This window comes from Phycodurus eques, chromosome 15 (genome assembly GCF_024500275.1).
Source record: "Phycodurus eques isolate BA_2022a chromosome 15, UOR_Pequ_1.1, whole genome shotgun sequence".
In the NCBI taxonomy this organism is placed as follows: Eukaryota; Metazoa; Chordata; class Actinopteri; order Syngnathiformes; family Syngnathidae; genus Phycodurus; species Phycodurus eques.
The window spans coordinates 22,408,663-22,426,570 of record NC_084539.1 but is presented as its reverse complement, the minus strand read 5'-3'; the positions used below and the strand labels follow the sequence as shown (position 1 = coordinate 22,426,570).

General features: G+C 42.7%; 2 protein-coding genes across 4 annotated transcripts; one reads left to right on the top strand and one right to left on the bottom strand.

The window, feature by feature from the left end:
- Positions 1 to 969: 969 nt before the first annotated feature.
- On the top strand, positions 970 to 3,717 carry m17 (IL-6 subfamily cytokine M17). Its single transcript, XM_061698805.1, has 3 exons — positions 970 to 1,120; positions 1,908 to 2,050; positions 2,128 to 3,717. The coding sequence occupies exons 1-3, from the start codon at positions 1,075 to 1,077 to the stop codon at positions 2,584 to 2,586; spliced, it is 648 nt and encodes a 215-aa protein (XP_061554789.1). The 5' UTR covers positions 970 to 1,074; the 3' UTR covers positions 2,587 to 3,717.
- A 2,941-nt stretch (positions 3,718 to 6,658) lies between these two features.
- On the bottom strand, positions 6,659 to 11,478 carry tescb (tescalcin b). Of its 3 annotated transcripts, none has more exons than XM_061698344.1 (8): positions 11,013 to 11,478; positions 9,922 to 9,991; positions 9,639 to 9,719; positions 9,248 to 9,387; positions 9,110 to 9,171; positions 8,548 to 8,654; positions 8,425 to 8,473; positions 6,659 to 8,167 (listed from the first exon to the last, which is right to left on the bottom strand). In XM_061698344.1, exons 1-8 carry the CDS (start codon positions 11,074 to 11,076, stop codon positions 8,090 to 8,092), a joined length of 651 nt encoding a protein of 216 aa, XP_061554328.1. In that variant the 5' UTR covers positions 11,077 to 11,478; the 3' UTR covers positions 6,659 to 8,089. The 3 variants fall into 3 exon arrangements, with proteins under 3 accessions (XP_061554328.1, XP_061554329.1, XP_061554330.1); XM_061698345.1 differs by having other exon boundaries at positions 8,425 to 8,493; positions 8,574 to 8,654; XM_061698346.1 differs by having other exon boundaries at positions 8,425 to 8,472; positions 8,574 to 8,654.
- Positions 11,479 to 17,908: the final 6,430 nt, after the last annotated feature.

Sequence of the window (17,908 nt, the reverse complement as noted above, 5' to 3'; positions counted from 1 at the left end):
CCATTTGCGAGTATGGGGGTCGACTGTATTCTTTATCCTCTGTGAAGAACGACTAATATTACTGCAGCTTACTGGAGTGACTCTCTGCATGTGCTGCAAATGTACGCCAGGAGGAGCAGCGCAATGTCCAATGAATTGAAGCCAAAAAAATGTGGCAAAAACTGTTCAATTCTTGACATTTGACTTAATTATGCCGCTACTCTTTTATCAGTGCTATTTTTATGATTAAAAACATTACAAAAATTGGTGTGGGGGCTGGAACGGATTCATGGCATTTGCATTCCTTTTGATGGGGAAAGCTCCGTATCAGAATGACTGGGTTAGGATTATGGGCTGTGGCTTGACTTATTTTTCCACTTGCATGTCAATTTAATGGTTTAAAATAACAAAAAAAACAACAACTAAAGTTCCCCTCATTTCCTCTAGGGGGCGCTAAAACGTGTCAAGCGTTGAACAGAAAATGTTACGATTTTTATTCATTCTTAAAAAAAAACATTGTACTGTCCATTTTTTGAATGACTATTGTGTGGTTTACATTTTACTGCATTTATTGTTATTATTTATGTTTTATCGTTATTTACATTTACTTGAATGAAATGCAAATGTTAGATTTGCAATGGCTCTTTCAAGTGTGCATTTGAAATAAAGACTTTTTTTTTTTTGTACGATTCTAATTATTATTATTGATCAGGACAACATGTGACGACATGCATACGATGCCCGAACATGACCCGAACACGCCTCCACGGCCGGCGGGCATGTACGGGCGCTGCCCCCCTGCTGCTGTCACAATAAAGTTACTTTCAAACACACACACAAAAACACACAAAAACACACAAAAGTCCACATCAGCACCGAGCGAGGAGGAAATTCTGGGAAATTCAGTTGCCTCACCAAAAAGTTTCCACGTCACTTCCTGAGATGACAAATGTGCGGTTGGCCAGCAGTTCTTTAAAAAAACACAAGTTGTCGGAGGCGCAACATGAAGCGACCCCGGAGACGCTCGCTCGATCGCCCAGATTGGCGAGAGCCCCGAAATTGACGAGATTGGCGCTCGCCGCCGCCCGGTGGAGAATGATCGGGTGCCCGCTTTGGACTCGGTGGACGGACACAACAGCAAGTAAGATTTTGGGGCATTTTCCAAACCGACCCGTCCCCTTTCGTCACTGTTTTGATGTGCTTTTGCAAAATGATTTGGGTTGGAAATGCCCAGAATGTCCTTTTTCAAGCTATCCTAGATGGTCTTTTACATTTGACATATAAATGAGCTTTAGTCTAATCAGTTTGCTCATCTTCCCCAATTGAAATATGGAAAACAGCTTGACTCTGATTGGTCCATATCACGGCATCAGAATTCCTAGCGAAGTCACAAATCACGTGTGTTGAATTCAGGTTACTTGCCGATACACCAAAATTGCACGTTGTCTTCACTTTTAATAACATTGAGATGTTGCAAGCATGCTGATCCCGCCTTCAAAATAAGCCGAATACTAGTTGAACAAATGACTTTTTATTGGCTTCTGGTTTCAAAACTAGTTACCCATCAATTTAGTATGCTAGTATGCGGAACCCGCATACTAGCGGAACCCGCAGATTTACCTATATGTGGATTTCTCGCCAATGTATTATTTTTATTCTTTTCTTTTTTTGGGGGGGGGGGTTTGAAAAAGAAAAGTATTTTTTTTCTTTCCGATGCAATTGTCATTTTCGCTATTTGTGGTGAATCGCTTTCCCTGCAAATAATAATTGTAATAATAATATTTATTTTGATAGATGTTATGAATAAACAGTCAAAAAAAAAAAAAAAAACGTAATCCGCAGGAAGGGGACCTTTAAGAATCCATCAAATATACGTCGAGATGTCCAGCATAAAGATTGCTGAGCGTGCGTGTTACCCGTCTCTCCAGCGTTCCTCGTTGTCCTGCTGCTCCTGCTGTCCACCAATCAGGCGTCTTCCATCAGAACTCGTCAGTGTTCGGATTCCATCCAACGAATTTTGAAGCAGACCAGACTGACGCAGAAGGAATCCGCCGAGCTCATCAAAACCTACGTGAGTTTCAACGCGAGTCTCTTTGGTGTCGTGTCCGAGGCCTGCTCTCATTTTCCGTTTTTTTTTTCCGGTTCCAGAAAGCCTCCCAGGGGGACATGTCGGACGTCTTCTGCCAGGCGTCGCTCTACGACGTCCCCGAGCCCGCCGTCTCCGGCCTGGAGGTTTCTGAGCGGCTGGAGAGCGTCCTGGACCGCCTGCGCGCCTTCCTGCCCCACTTGCGCAGGGTCTACGACCAGCAGGCGGACCTCCAGGCCCGCGGTAGTCCGGTCCTGGTCCAGCTAGGCCACATGGGAGATCGCAGCCGGCGCTTGGGGTCCCTGGTGCGGGCGTTCTACCGGGACGCCTTCCCCAACCTTCAGGAGCCTGCCGGAGAGCCCGCGGTCCTGGAGCCGCCGGCCCAGAACGTGTTCGGGCAGAAGGTCTACGGATGCGTGGTCCTCAAGACCTACAAAGAGTTTCTGACCAATGCGGCCCGGGAACTCAGGAGCGTCAAGGGCAAAATGTGCAGAAACAGGAGGTTCTTCAAGTCCTCGTGATACCGGCACGACTTCAGAGGAACTACGGGACACGAGGCCTATTTATGATTATTTATATTTAATTCATATTTATTATGGAAATGATGGAAAATGTTCAATGAGTTGCATTGGGACCATGAAATGAATGTACATGCCCGGATGGATTGCACTGGCCCGGCGGCCCAATAAAAATAGGGGGGGAAAAAAAAAAAGAAACTCATGATGTCACTTTATTCAGGTCAGTCATCGGTCACTTCATCAGGTGACTACTAGTCACTGGTCGCTTTATTAGGTCACTGGTCACTTTATTTGCTAAAACGTGGACCTTTCATCATTGGTCACCAAATTACAGTGGGTACGGGAAGTTTTCAGACCCCCTTAAATTTTCACTCTTTTGTTATATTGCAGCCATTTGTTAAAATCATGATTCATTTTCCCCCTCATTAATGACACAAAGCACCCCATATTGACAGAAAAAAAATGGAATTGTTGAAATCTTTGCTGATTTACTGAAAAAAAGAAACCCTGAAATATCACACAGCCAGAAGTCTTCAGACCCTTTGCTGTGCCACTCATATATTGAACTCGGTCGGGTTCTTCTGATCATCCTTGAGATGGTTCGACACCTTCGTTGGAGTCCGGCTGCGTTTGATTATACTGATCGGACTGGATTCGGAACGCCACACCCCTGCCTATAGAAGACCTTACAGCTCACAGTGCACGTGAGAGCAAATGAGAATCACGAGGTCAAAGGAACTGCCTGAAGAGCTCAGGGACAGATTTGCGGCTAGGCACAGATCTGAGATCAACTCCATGACCGTTCTTGAATGGCCCAGCCGGCGCCCTGACTTAAACCCAATTGAGCATCTCTGCAGAAGACCTGAAAACGGCCGCCCGCCAACGTTCGCCATCCGACCTGACAGAACTGGAGAGGATCTGCGAGGAGGAATGGCAGACGATCCCCAAATCCAGGTGTGAAAATCTTGTTGCATGGTTCCCGAAAAGACTCGTGGTGGCTGTATGAGCTCAAAAGGCTCTGAATACGAAATACTGAGCAAAGGCTCTGAATACTTATGGCTGTGTGATATTGCATTTTATTTTTATTTTTTTTAAATAAATCTGCAAAGATTTCAACAATTCCGTTTTCTTCTGTCAATATGGGGTGCTGTGTGTGGATTAATGTGGGGGGGGGGGGATGATGAACTTAAATGATTTTAGCAAATGGCTGCAATATAAAAAAGAGTGAAAAATCTAAGGGGGTCTGAATACTTTCTGTACCCACTGTACATCAATCGTTGGTCACTTTATTAGGTCAGACACTGAGCGCTAGTCATTGGCCGCTTTAATAGGCAGGCACTGACTGCTAGTCATTGGTCACTTTATTAGGTCAGTCACTGACTGCTAGTCATTGGTCGCTGTAATAGGTAAGAAACCGACTGCTAGTCGTTGGTCAAATTGTAGTTGTTGGTTGCATTACTCGGTCAGTCATTGGCCACTTTATTTGGTTAGACAATGAGTGAGAGTCATTGGTCGCTTCATCAGATCAGTTGTCAGTCACTTTATTAGCTCAAACACAGCTAGTCATTGGTTTCTTTGTCAGCACAGTCACTGTTTGCTTGATTATGGTCAGACACTGAGTGCCATTCATTGGTCACTTTAATAGGTCATACACTGAGAGCTAGTCATTGGTCACTTTATTACATCAGACACTAAGTGCTAGTCATTGGTCACTTTATTTGCTCAGACACTGACTGCTAGTCATTGGTCGCATTATTAGGTAAATCATTGGTCACTTTATTACGTCAGACACTGACTGCTAGTCGTTGGTCAATTTAATAGGTCAGAAACTGACTTCAAGTCGTTGGTCGCTTTAATAGGTCAGAAACTGACTGCTAGTCATTGGTCGAATTAATGGGTTAGACACCGAGTCATTGATCGCGTTCCTAGGTTAGTCGGTCACTTTATTAGGCTAGACACTGAGTGCGAGTCGTTGGTTGCTTTATTAGATCAGTCGTTGGTCAATTTAATAGGACAGAAACTGACTGCAAGTCGTTGGTCGCTTTAATAGGTCAGAAACTGACTGCTAGTCATTGGTCGAATTAATGGGTTAGACACCGAGTCATTGATCGCGTTCCTAGGTTAGTCGGTCACTTTATTAGGCTAGACACTGAGTGCTAGTCGTTGGTTGCTTTATTAGATCAGTCGTTGGTCACTTTATTAGGTTAGACTGAGTGCTAGTCGTTGGTCGCTTTATGAAATCAGTCGTTGGTCGCTTTATTAGGTCAGACACCTACTGCTTGCCGTTGGTTGCTTTATAAGAGCAGTCACTGTTTGCTTTATTAAGGTCAGACACCGACTGCTAGTCGTTGGTCGTCATGATTAGAATGATTCCAATGATGATGACGATCGCATCAAGGTGGCCCGAATGCGTTTCAGTGGCCCAGCAGCAGAATAAAACTAAAGAAAAAAAAAAACAAAAAAAAAACTAAACAATCTTTTCTTTTTGGAGCGTCAAGTGTCACACCTGACGGACTTGAAAAGAAAATCAGGAAGCATTTGGAGACGTCTGAGCGCGGGATGACTCGCGCGGGTTTGCACGGAAACACGTCTGGACGCTCGTCGGTCACACGTCGTCTGGTCGTAATTCGGAGGAAGCAGACGATAACCGCGCAGGCCTCGCCGGACACTTCATTAGGGACGAGTAATGCAACATCAGTACACGCGCTGATGCAACGAGTCGCCAAATTCGTCAGTCCCGTGTTGCCTAATCTGGAAATATATATATTTTCGGGGATAAAAAAAAAATCCACTAATTAAATTCAATTAATCAACTTCATATTTTCGTATTTCATCGGTATGGACTGACTGTACCTAATGAAGTGTCCCGCGAGTCACTATCTGGGTCATAGATTGTCGGCATTACGTAAGAACCCCGGCAGGCCCGTTCGGATCACAAGCTCTCTGGAAACTGGAAGTCGGCTGAATCAAGTTCCCTTTAATAACAACTCATTTTTATTTAAAGACAAACTAGCTCAACGGGACAAAAGTCATTTTCAGCTTCTCACTTTAATAGGAAGAAAAAAAAAAAACAAACAGAAAATGACATTGGTGTAGAAATGAACGCTGGCGAGCTGACGCTGAACTTTTCACACCAAGTACCACCAAAATGGCTAACATTAAAATACCGTAGCATGTGCACTTTCCTTCATCAAAAACAGGACAAAGGTTATATTCCTAAAAAGTACATCAAACATTATGCTAAGCCATTGTAACATTATGCACAGGTTGAGTATAGGAAGATAAAAACCACTGTACTTAAATAATGATTCAATTCAAATGCATTACACAAAAAAAAATGGATTTAAATAAATGTTTGAAAAGCAAACTTTTTCAACATTAAGTACTTAAAAGTTCAATAAAACTGAACTGCATTTAGGAAGTGATTCACTTGCATAGCACTAGAGGGAGCCCACGTAACACTAGTTTTTTTTTTTTTTAACTTCAATATTTAGAAAATAGCATGGTTGGAATCGGTTGAGAATTTGTGATTTAAAAAAAAAAGTATACTTATTTAAGAATGAATTAGGAATTATTCAGACAAAACAGGAATGTGGACCATTTTGGTTATTTGATCGGCTTTTTTTGTTCTTGTGGAAGTTTTTTGTTGTTGTTGTTTTTTTAAACTAAGGTGCAATCACATGCATTTAATGTTCAGTCCTGCAGAGGGCGGACAGACAACAACTCTTCCTGCAGACAGTGTCGATAGCCCATCGATCCTTCCTTTCATACCACCCATCTTTTCTTCCATCTTTCCTAATATCCTTCTTCCAAACCATCCTTGTTTCCTTCCATCCATTCCAACCTTCCTGAAATAATTTAAAAAGTGTATGCCTACTTTTCGCAAACACTGAAAATAAAACAACCATAACAATTTGCATAATAATCATATGCAGGAATCCCATGACAACAGCTAATTAGAAAATAATGAGGTGGAGCACAACAGCAATTAAAAATAAAACAGTTGGGCAAGAAACACTTTGCTGTTATGTATGCATCCACCATTTCATAATGGATCAAAATCACAAACCGCCACTTTATCTTAAAAGTGTATTTTATTGTGGGAAAAATGTGAAAGACGTGCGCACAGTGGATTTACTGCAGCGTGCAACATTCGGGACACCTGCATGATATTTTCATCATCCACATAATTGCATATTACAATATTTGAGATCCAATACATAGGCCTACCGTAATAGTCCGAATAATCTTTTGTGTCAGATGGCATTTGAGTGGGCTGCTGTACCTAATGTTGTGGCCACTGAGCTGAAGACAAACCTTCGATCCCTGATGAACAGAACATGAATGTTTCCCTTTAGCAGTGCCAATATTTGCATATAAACAGCATTATTGGATTATTGCTTCGAGAGTCTGACGCATCTTATTATTGCCAACACCGCCATAGTAAAAACCAGTGCTATGACGATGTGAGAGAATATGCATATTTTGGATGAATTTGCATAGTTATTCAAATATAATTAAGGGTACAAGACGAACCCACACAATATCACAGATTTTTTTATTTTTTTTAATGGAACATGGTTAAGATAATCAACTCTTCGAATATAAATTGATTTTGCATTAAACAGCAAACTATGCATTCAAGGTGCAGGCATCATTAGTGTCCACTCGGGGTCGCTGTCATCACATTCGACTGCATTATCTGTGACTTCGAGTGTGTGTGGCTTAAAAAGGCAGTGAGACGTGGGCGTCGGTGAATGGAAGCACAGTTGTCTGTGGCGAGCTCATGTTACGAACTGACGAATGTTTATTTTGTTAGCGTTTGTTCAGTAAAGCATTTGAAAGTGCACCGGGCGGCCGCGTCTTCAGCACTCGTGGGGGCATCCAAACACCTTTTAACGAGCGGCGGTGGGCTGCATTCAATTGGCTGACGACATTTTACGTCACGTCGTGTCAGCGATCGTAGACGTGCTGTTGTGTAAGCCGGTTTGCGCTTCGCAGTACACACATTCTTCTTTTGTAAGCGTTGACTTGCTTGTAATCTAATTATTCGAGTTATTCAAATAATTGCTCTATATATTGTTGTATGTTCGGTTTGTATGCGTCGTGGCTCCATTCAAGTAGATGTTGTTTGAAGGTTTATGACTGCCCTAACATCTAAACTAATTTCCGTCAGCCAGTTTGTGGTGTTTCGTGTTACATGTTAGCATTAAGATAGCAGACTTTCGTTTAAATGAAATTATATGGTTTGGTTGAACATTAGTCTCCCATTTCTTGACAGCAGGAGAGTGAGAACAGGTGCTTCAGAATACTTGTAAACGTGTGTTTTCATGAATTTAAATGCGTCTCAAACACATGGGAGGGGTAAAAAAAGATGTTTTGGTCTCTCCACATCGCAGATTTTCACCTACCGCGGGCTGTTTGGGAACATATCCTGCACTGTGTATAGATTTTTTGTTTTTTGGTGAAACAACAAAGCATTTTTATTCATCACATCATTCTGATGTTAGTAGCACACAGCGGACGCGTTCATGTTCAAAAAGCGGACGTTCATCTTGGCTTCAATCTCGAAGCTGTTCAGCAGCTGACAAAAGACACAAACAACTCGTAATTAATAATAAAGTTATTGTTATCATTAAGTTATTGGACACTTTATATTGGTTAATGACTGTGTACATTTGTGTGTGTGTGTGGTCTTTTATTTAAATTTTTTTTTACAATAGCCAAGAGTGAGACAAATTTCTTGTGTTTTAACATCCTAGCTGATTGCGATTGTAACGAAGTTATTGTTACGATGAAGTTATCGTTTCGTTGTTTCGTAGAATTACGGCGAGGACCGACCTTAAGGAAGTGCTCGAACGTGATGCCCTCGTAGAACTCGTCAGGTTCCTGCGAGAAGGAAGAGTAAAACTGACGGGCAAATAAAGAGTGTCACGATTAGCGCAATGAGCCCCCGAACGTAACATGTGACCCATGGATATGCCCGCCACCTCCAACATGGCGGCGTCCGCGATGCTTTCGGCCGTTTCCTTGCTGATTTGCCCGCTGCGGGAGAGGAGCTCCTCCACCACCTGCGCATTTGACATCAAATTCAATAGACGCACCAAGGACAAGAACAGTGGAAGGTTGCTTTTTCTTTGGCTTTTTTTGAGAGACTTGATTGAACACGCACAAACGATGCGAGCGTAAGGAATCACTCCAACAAATTACATTACCTTAATGACTAAGAATCATTATTTTTTTATTAACTAATTTTTAAAATTAATACTATTGTTAAAAAAAAAAAAAAAAAAGTGGCATTGTTTTTTGTATTTTTTTGGGAGTCTTTTTTCAAAAAGATGGCCCACCATCACCATAACGCGTCACACAAAAGACATGAGCGTAAGTTGTAAAGCTAACAAAATAATGTCAATAATCAATCTTTCAATACAATTATATTAATTTGAAATCAATTTAATAAATGAGAGTATAGGAGATAACTATTGTTGTGAATCGGTGCTCCGGAAATAAAATAGACTTGACTCACATGTCTGTACTCCTGCAGGGTTATGGTTCCATCGTTATCCGTGTCGTGCATGTTGAATAAAACTGCGCACAAACCCACAACGGGTGATTTAAGAAAAGTAAGCGTTGAAAAATGTAAAGAAAATGGTCAGCGGCGCACATCTCAGCTTCTCCCTGCGGACGCTGTCCCGCTCCTCATCAGTCATGTTGAGCGACGGCGGCTTGAAGTGGGACATGACCACCACGAATTCCTCCAAGTAGATCTCTTCCATCGAGCCCTCGCCGGGTGGGATCAGGTTCCTGCGAAAATGAGATTGAAAAAAAAAAATAAAAAAAATACTTAGTGTAAAAATGTGGTCAGGCTGTAAATAGCTCCTTATACTGTATGTCCTGAATGAGCGAAACAGTTTGAAGTTGCAATGGTTTGAATTGGTGGAGAAACGTGGATGGAGGATGTAAACATATTCAAAAACGAAAATGCAAAATAAAATGGAATAATAAGAAAATAATTCAGTTGCAGAATAACACATTAGCGAATGCTGAGACGGCACCTCCTGTCAAAGAAGGCCTCGATGATCTGTGCTCGGATGGGATTCCAGGCCAGATCGTGGATGGCGTTGAAGTGTTCTCTCCTGCAGCAGACAACACACACATTAGAAAATAATAATAATAATAATAATAATCATTAAATAAATAAAAATCAATGAGCGGCAGCAGAGATTTCCCACAAGACCTCGCTGCTGTCACTCAGGCGCTCGGGTGACAGCCGCAGCCTGTCGGGCAGGTTTGGAACTACCGTCTACATACGGCTCACTCGAAAAGAATTCAAAGTACCGCAGGGTGTCTTCATTGTGGCTCAACTGCTTGAATCGCTTGTGCAGAACTCCAATCTGCTCACAAGTGACTGCAAAGAACGAAAGCACAGCACGCAATTCCCAATGTAGTCATTTCGGCTTCAACCACTACAATATGGCAATCATATCCTATTGCCGCTCCTCTAGTAACAACACAATTGCACAGTCACATCGGTACCTCCGCGAACAAGTGACCTAAAGTAAAGTAGTAACTGTTTAATTCTTGACATTCTGTTTAATTTCTCATGACTATGTTTTTATCAAGTACAATAGGGCGCCACTGTGCGCGTGTGTGTGTGTGTATATATATATATATATATATATATATATATATATATATATAGGCAGAGCGAGAGAGAGAGAGGATGCAAGATGTTATTTTCTGTTTCATTTATTGCAGCAGATTTAGGTTACGCTGCCTTTGACTGGAATATTAAATTATTTATGAGTAAACCGACCTGCTTCATTCTGAGGCGGGAAACACACACACACACACACACTTCATTAGGTACACTTGCACACCCGAATGAGACCCGCTCCTTAATTATTCATAGTTATTAATAATTATGTTTTTGTTTTTTTGTTTTTTAAAACATGTTTTACAATAATACTAAACAATTTATAATAATACAAAACAATAATGAGAAAATATTTTAAATTAATTTAATTATTGAAGGTTGTTTTCTGACCATGAAAACTACAAGATTTATAGGATGGGTGTGTCAGAAAATAATTAATTACCATGGAAGTCACAATTTTTTTTATAAATGGACGAATCAATAAATTAATTTAAAATGCCACAACATTATTATTTATTTATTTTAAATGTGTTTATTTTGGGCGTACAATTGCATTGCACTAAAAATGACTGCTAATATTTTGGTTATGAGAGGGACAAAATATGAGGCACACCTCCGCCCAAACTGAGTATGATGATGACTATTATTACCTTTATTACAAAGGACGGCTGCGGCTAATACAGTGGCTTTTAAGTATAACACAACTCAATAAAAAAAAGTCTGGCTGAAAAGTGGTGTTTTTTAGTGCGGTTAAAAAAACTAGAATACTCACAGCCTGTCTTTTGCGCCAGTTGTGTGTACTCGGGAGGACTAGAAAGTGACTGCCAAATGCCCATCTTGTCCTCACTGCTAACTCAAGTCAAAATCGGTCCCGGTTCGCGGCACGTCGGAGCCACCGGAGCACACGGGCGGCTCAGGTGGGAGCGGTGTTGCCGGACGCCTCGTCAGCGAGCCGGAAGGCAGCCGAAGCTCAAGGCAACATATGCGTGAGCGTCCACCTGAACGTTTGTTGACACAAACGCGGCAGCCTTCATCCCGAGCATGACTTCCGCAATCGACGCCCGTGACGTCACGCGTCAGGGCGACGTCTTGGACAGTTCAAATCGTCTTTCTTGATACTTTACTTTTTCTGCGAGACCAGTCAGGCGCGTGAACAGAAATATGTCGAGGCCACGTTTCCATTTTTCCCCCTCTTCATTACACCCCACCGCCGCCTATTTTGTCCAGGACGCGTTACTAGGATTTCTAGACAGGACACGCCCTGGAATGAGTTGATGAAACACAGGTGCGCCGAGCAGGGGCAGAAAAACGCCCCGATTGGCTGATAACCCGGAAGAAAGGGAAACACGGAAGCGTTATGAAAATCGTGATTTGAGTGCATGGAGACCTACGCGTATCGCCCTAAAAGGTCTGTTGAACGCTCTGCAAAAATTGCAGCATTAGGTAGAAAGAAAGAGGGAGGCAAGGAACAGCTGCGTGAAGATTTGGGAGTGGTGGGGCGAAAAGACGAAATTACACGCAAAAGAACACTTAAGTCAGAAGGCAGATGGAGAGAATAAAAATGATTCAATTCAATAAATATGATAGTACACAAACATGGGGCCGATGGATATATCGAAATACATTCAAGTTCGAAAATCAAATTTGAGAGCTGGAAAATGACTATTATCTGTAGACCTACGAATGAGGAACAATGTGAAAAAGTGAGGAAGCATCTCAAATATGCAAATGTGAAAATAAATACATGAGCAAGTAGTAAATGGGGTGATTGATGGTATTTTGCTAGATGCGAGTCTGGGGGGAAAACAAAACAAAACCTAAAAGGTGACATTATAGAGGAGGTCGCAAAAAGGATAGTGTTAATATTAACTGAATTTGATGACATAACCTTGCCAAGATCAATAGGTGGGTGTAGAAATGACAATGTAAAAGATTTGCATACCTCCACCGCGCCGATACTGTTCATTGTCAAAAATATGGTCACATAGCGGCTTATTGTGCAAGAAGACAGACGCGAGAGCGAAGTGTGGAGGGCAACATAATTGTGTGAAAAGGAAGAAGAAAAGGAGGAAGAGGAAGATTTAGGGCAGGAATGAGACTACAATGGACTGGGAGGAAAATGAGGCAAGATAAATACAAGTTTGCTGCTTTTTGTATGCGTCCATATTGTTTAGTTTCCATTTGGCACATATCTGACCTTTCATTCAGTCTGACTCGAACACGACGTAAGCCCCAGATACAATACAAGCGCATGTCAAATATTAACGAGCTAAGTGGCTGCTCACAATCATATCACGATGCGAGTGCCGCGACTTACTGTCACGTAAGACGGCTGCTGTTGTGCTATAGCTTCACCCGGTTGCATGTAATTGGTCCAAATACTATTTCTGCACTATAATCTTGCATTGTTCATCTACCGATGCTAGTCTGTATATTGACAGGCAGGACTATGAAATGCTCTTCCACTAACTGGAAGAAGGTCACGTACGTACATAAGTCATAATTAACCTGTGTAATGTAAATGCCAATTAAGACGAGCTCATTGTTGTTCGCGACATCGCAGATTTTTAAGACATTGTTATTTTATTTTGATAGGTTTTTACTGTAGGCAGCCAACTCTGAATTGAGAGTCGTGCAACTTTTTTAGCGCTTTGTGCCGAAACAGAGTACCTTGTGTTCAAGTTGTGCTTGTTCGACGGTTTACACTTTACAGTAACCGTGAACTGGGAGTGAAAAATGAACCGCTTGAAGCAAGCACACTTTGTGATGCCTATCGCAGAGTTTCCACCGATCGCAGGTGGGCCTGCAATGTATACGATTTTACTGGACCGAATATTTTTTGTCAACTTTTGTTCGGTGGTGTGCTGTGATGTTTTCCTCATGTAAATGTGTGGCTCACTAAAGGTTGGGAAATATTGGTGTTGAGTGTCATTCCTTTTTTTTTTAAATCAAGCAACGCAGTCTGTTGCTTTTGGCCACCTACCGAAATAGTTTCTGTGAACAGGGTGTGTACTTGAATGCAGCAACTTGTCAATTTGTAACAGGTGCCAACAATGTCTGTGAATTAAAAAAAAAAAAAAAAGGCAACAGTAAGAGGGCTCAAATGTTGCTGAGTGATTGTTGGCCTGTTGGATGCACGCCACACGGTGGTGTTATTTCACCAAGCAAGCCACACAAGTGCCAGTTCTTTTGGGTCGTGTCAGAGCTGAAGTTAGAATGGAGTACTGTTGTGAAGGTCGGAATGCAGATGAGTTTGGAGTGAATGCAATTATGTGTTTGGCAGTAATTGTGTTATTTTGTGACATCATGTTCTGGGGATACAATTAAGTCCTGGTTGTGGATGACGCTGCTGTTTGTGCTCCTCTATCTTTAAAGTAGTAGAGTACCGTATTTTGGTGGAGTGGACTGAAAACAGCAGAGTAATAGAATGCGATTTTGTTTAGTTTTGTTTACTTACCCGTCTAATCTAGCATTCAATTACGCTGACTAATTTAAGGCTCCCCTGATCAATGACTCATTGCACTCATTATTCGCTACGTGCCCATGCAAGATTCTCCGGCACTTTCCCCTGGATTGATATTCTGTTGCCGACCCTTTCTGCCTCTGATCTTCCTGCTGCCGCTGTTTGGTGTTTTGCTAAGTGTCCCCATCCGGCTGTGGATTATGGAGCATTGCGTGATCTGTTCCCGATCTCCAAAAACTCTTTATCTGGACTTTGACGTTCGTTAACGCTGCTGCTACTCACCCGTTTGTTGCTGGATTTAGCCCGGTAATAAAGTCAATTCCAACGTTTGGTGTGTTCCGGTGCGCTGCGTTTTAGGACGCCTCTCACGAGGTGTCGAAGCTAACGTTGGTGTTCAATTATGTCGACTGTGCTCGTAAAACACACAAATTGTACCAACTCAGAAGTGAGCTATATAATAATTGATTGTTTAATTAATGGAAAAGCGGTAAGCCAATCTTTTTAAAAAATTTAAAAAAAACATTTAACTGCTGTATGCTAACAATCACAAGACATTAAGCTACATAACAAGATTTGTCGTCGATAAAAAACGAGCATTATTTTTTCAATTAAACTATCTTAACAGTTTCTATGAATGAGCTGGCCCACCTGTCTGTTGTAAAAATCAAATGTAAACCTTAAAGCACAAAAGTTTGACCACTCCTGGGTTAGCAGGTACGATACATTCATTGGTTTATGATGAACAAATGCTCGTTAGCCACTCCATTTGTATTTGACACGGTGGATTAAATGTCATTAAACATTCAACATAGGGGAAGCCATGAATCAATCAAGTCAACCTCGAAGCAACTTTTCCTTCCTCTAGCTTCGTCTTTCTTCGCATAAGGGTTTATTTTGGACTGTCGAGTGTAATGTATGCGGCGTGCGGGTCTTATTCAAATCACGAAAGGCAGATTTCTTCACAGCTGTTTTGCGACGCTGCCAAAGGCTTGTAATGCCGTCGCCCTCGCCGACGTCGCCCTCTACCAGCAGCTGTCACATGCGAGGGTTAATTGGAAACTGAGTGTGAAGGCGTCATTTAGGATTCCAGAACTCTTATACCGCCTCTGTTTTTGGCTTGATATCTTACTCGGAGTACTGGACTGTAGCTTCGATGTTGTACTGCCTTTTTCGAAATTCGAATCCCAGGTGAATGGCCAATCATCATGTTGTATCACATGATCTTTCACAGCAAAAATTGCCTATCCGAGCACCAAGCGAGATCCAATTCAATTGTCCGGTTCAGTCTTGTCTGGCCGTGGCGCTCGGTGGGCTGCGGGCCTTAAGCCGCGCAACTGACATGAAAGCACATAGTGTAATTTCTCGTGTATAATGCGCACCCCCAAAGCGCACCCCTCTTCCATTTCTGGAAACTGCGCCACTTGCCCACATCCTGAAGCTCTCGCATGGGCTTTTTTCTGTGAGGATTTTCTCCTTTGATTTCCGCCACTCACATTTCCGCCATTCACATTGGACCGCTGCGCTGCTCGACAGTCTCCGTCGTCTTCAGCGCCATTGATTACTTTTTGTTTCAAGGAGGCCGAGTAGCTCGCCCTGTTAGTTGACATTCCCTACGTTGGGTTTAAGGTATAAGAAAATCTGGGGTGAGCATTTATGCCGTCTAGCGCAGTAGCAACAGATAACAATAGCAATATGGTGGCTGACACCAGGACGCCATTTACCGTAATATATATATCTATGTAAATGGCGTCCTGACGTAAATGTGAATGAAACTATACAACTTTTTCACATTCCCTACAATGTGAAAGATTTTGTTCATTTTACTTATACCTATGTATAATGCGTAATAATAATTGACGTTTGACAATTATTTGGGGTGGAAAATGCGCATTATACAGAAGAAATTACAGTACACTTTCTATGGGAGGGAAAACGGGCAATTGTGAAGTTGACTGGCGACGCAGTATACAGGGGGTCCTCGGATTACGACGGACTTCCGTAAAATGAGGACCTTTCACATTAGGGTTTTTGCCTGTAAAGAATACAAGTTTCATTTTCTAAATAATTAAATGTGTGCTATTTAAAGGTGTATCCCACACGAAAATGTCAGCTGCCCACAGGTGAAAAACAGGCAATTGTGACGCTGAGAGAAGACATGACAAAAATCACTGTTGTGATATTTTTTTGCGTTTTTGCTCTGGATTGTCCGCTGAGGAAAATAACATGGCAGCGGGTATTGATGCACTCACTCTTACACCATCAATCTGAAAAAAACACGGCAGCAGGTCTTGATGCACTCGCTCCTGCACCATCAATCTGTCCTCAAACAGGAAAACATCAACACCCCCCCCCCCCCCCCCTCACCCCCCACCTTTACGAGCCTGTGTCCTTGAACCGCTCTTCGGCACGATTGCGCCTTCACCTCACCACACGCCGCCCTGGTTGTCTGATGGCAGCGGCGCATACGTGAGCGCGCCGCGCTCGGACGGCCTGGGAATTGATTTGAATAAAGACGGCAGGAGAAAATGATGTTTGCGCCTCTTAAACGGGGAGACGGGGTGGTCAAGGAGAGAGGGCAGCTGGTGTCTGCTTTGCATGCGCAGGGGGGCTTCTAAGGGGAGGCCAAGAAGTTGACAGGGCACCGCAGTGCTGCCTCAGACAACATCTGCTCACGTAACTGAAGAAGAAGAAATGAAAAAGACGACGAGATGTCCTGAGGGTGCTGCGTCTATGTTTTTCCTCCACAAGCTTTCTTCACCTGCTTCTCGCTTGACTGAGCATTGGCCCGCTAGAGGCTTGTCTGACACACTCTCACATCCGTTACACGTGCAGACAAACACTGGGCGCAACGCCACACAGTTTCAGCTGAAGATGAAACTGAACGAAACATTTTCCACCTGGCTGTGAGGGTGAACCCTCGCGCTGTGCGCGGGGCTAACACACCAAACCCCGATGCTAATTGCAAAACAGATTGTTTTGTGACAATATTGACACCGTACCTACCAAAAGAAAGTGTCGACGTTCTTCTTTCACCAGGAAACAAAAGTTCTCTGTAGCTTTTTCTGCTGTGTAGCAATCAGCAGGACAACGTGTTGGTTTCACCAAAACTTCAGTTTCTAGCAAACAGCTCTGCTGAAACAAGTTTTTTTTGTAAAAAAAAAAAAAAAAAAAAGAAAGAAACAAGTCAAGGAGAATCGTGACTTGGACGCTAAAAATATTCAAACTCTAAAACAACAAAAACAAGACACAACTGAGAAACGCCCCGAGAGCGTCGCTGACTCGCTGCAGCGCTCGAGGTCATTAACATTAGCGTCATATCGCTAATTATTAGTAGCATCATATAATTAGAGATGATTTGAGCACACTTATTTCAGAAGTGTGTATCAAACCGGTAGGTTGCCCATCGCATTAATCAGGACCAAAGAAGTCGTTTTCAGTTTCAAAAAGGTTGGTAACGCCTGCTTTTAAACATCGTACAGAAACATTTCAACAGCAAAATGTTCAACCAGACCAAAGCATTTCGTCTCGGGGAAGTCCGCTAGCTTAATGCTAACATATAATGTGAATCCACACAGGCGGGCTAACGGAAATGAGCATAGACGTGAAGGTTATTCTAAACCGTCAACCAACTGCTGCTTTACCACACGGAGCAGCAACACATACAAACGGAGCATACGAGAGTACTGAGTGGTTTACAGTGTAGCAAATTTAGATTGAAGCTGGAGCATGCCGTTGCGAGCGCTGATGTATATAAAGTAGCATCTCTGTCTTCATCAAAAGACGGTTTTCCTCTATCCATCCTGTGCGGTCTCTGATTGAGCGCTTGTACCTAATGAAGTGTCCGGCGAGTGCATCTTCACGTGCCGGCGAGCCGCAGACGCACCTCCGTGTTTTGGGGCCGTCATTAAGAGTTGTGCGGCTGTCTGCGCTCCGAAGGAAAAACACTCACAAATCAGTCGGCCAAAGTGCTCATGAAGAAGAATCGCGGCCCGTTTAATGGCAATAAAACGCCGCTTCCTCCATTGTGCTCGGCGCTGACAGAAAGCTGAGCCCTTGTGTGCAATTATTTATTCGAAGTGTCGTATGATGTGCCTTCACCATCACTTGTGTGACAAGTGACGCCTTTTTAATGCCACTGTGGCTTTGTTTGATGTGACAAGGCCTGCTTTTCGAAGCTGACTAAAAGTTTATCCCAATTTTCCTCT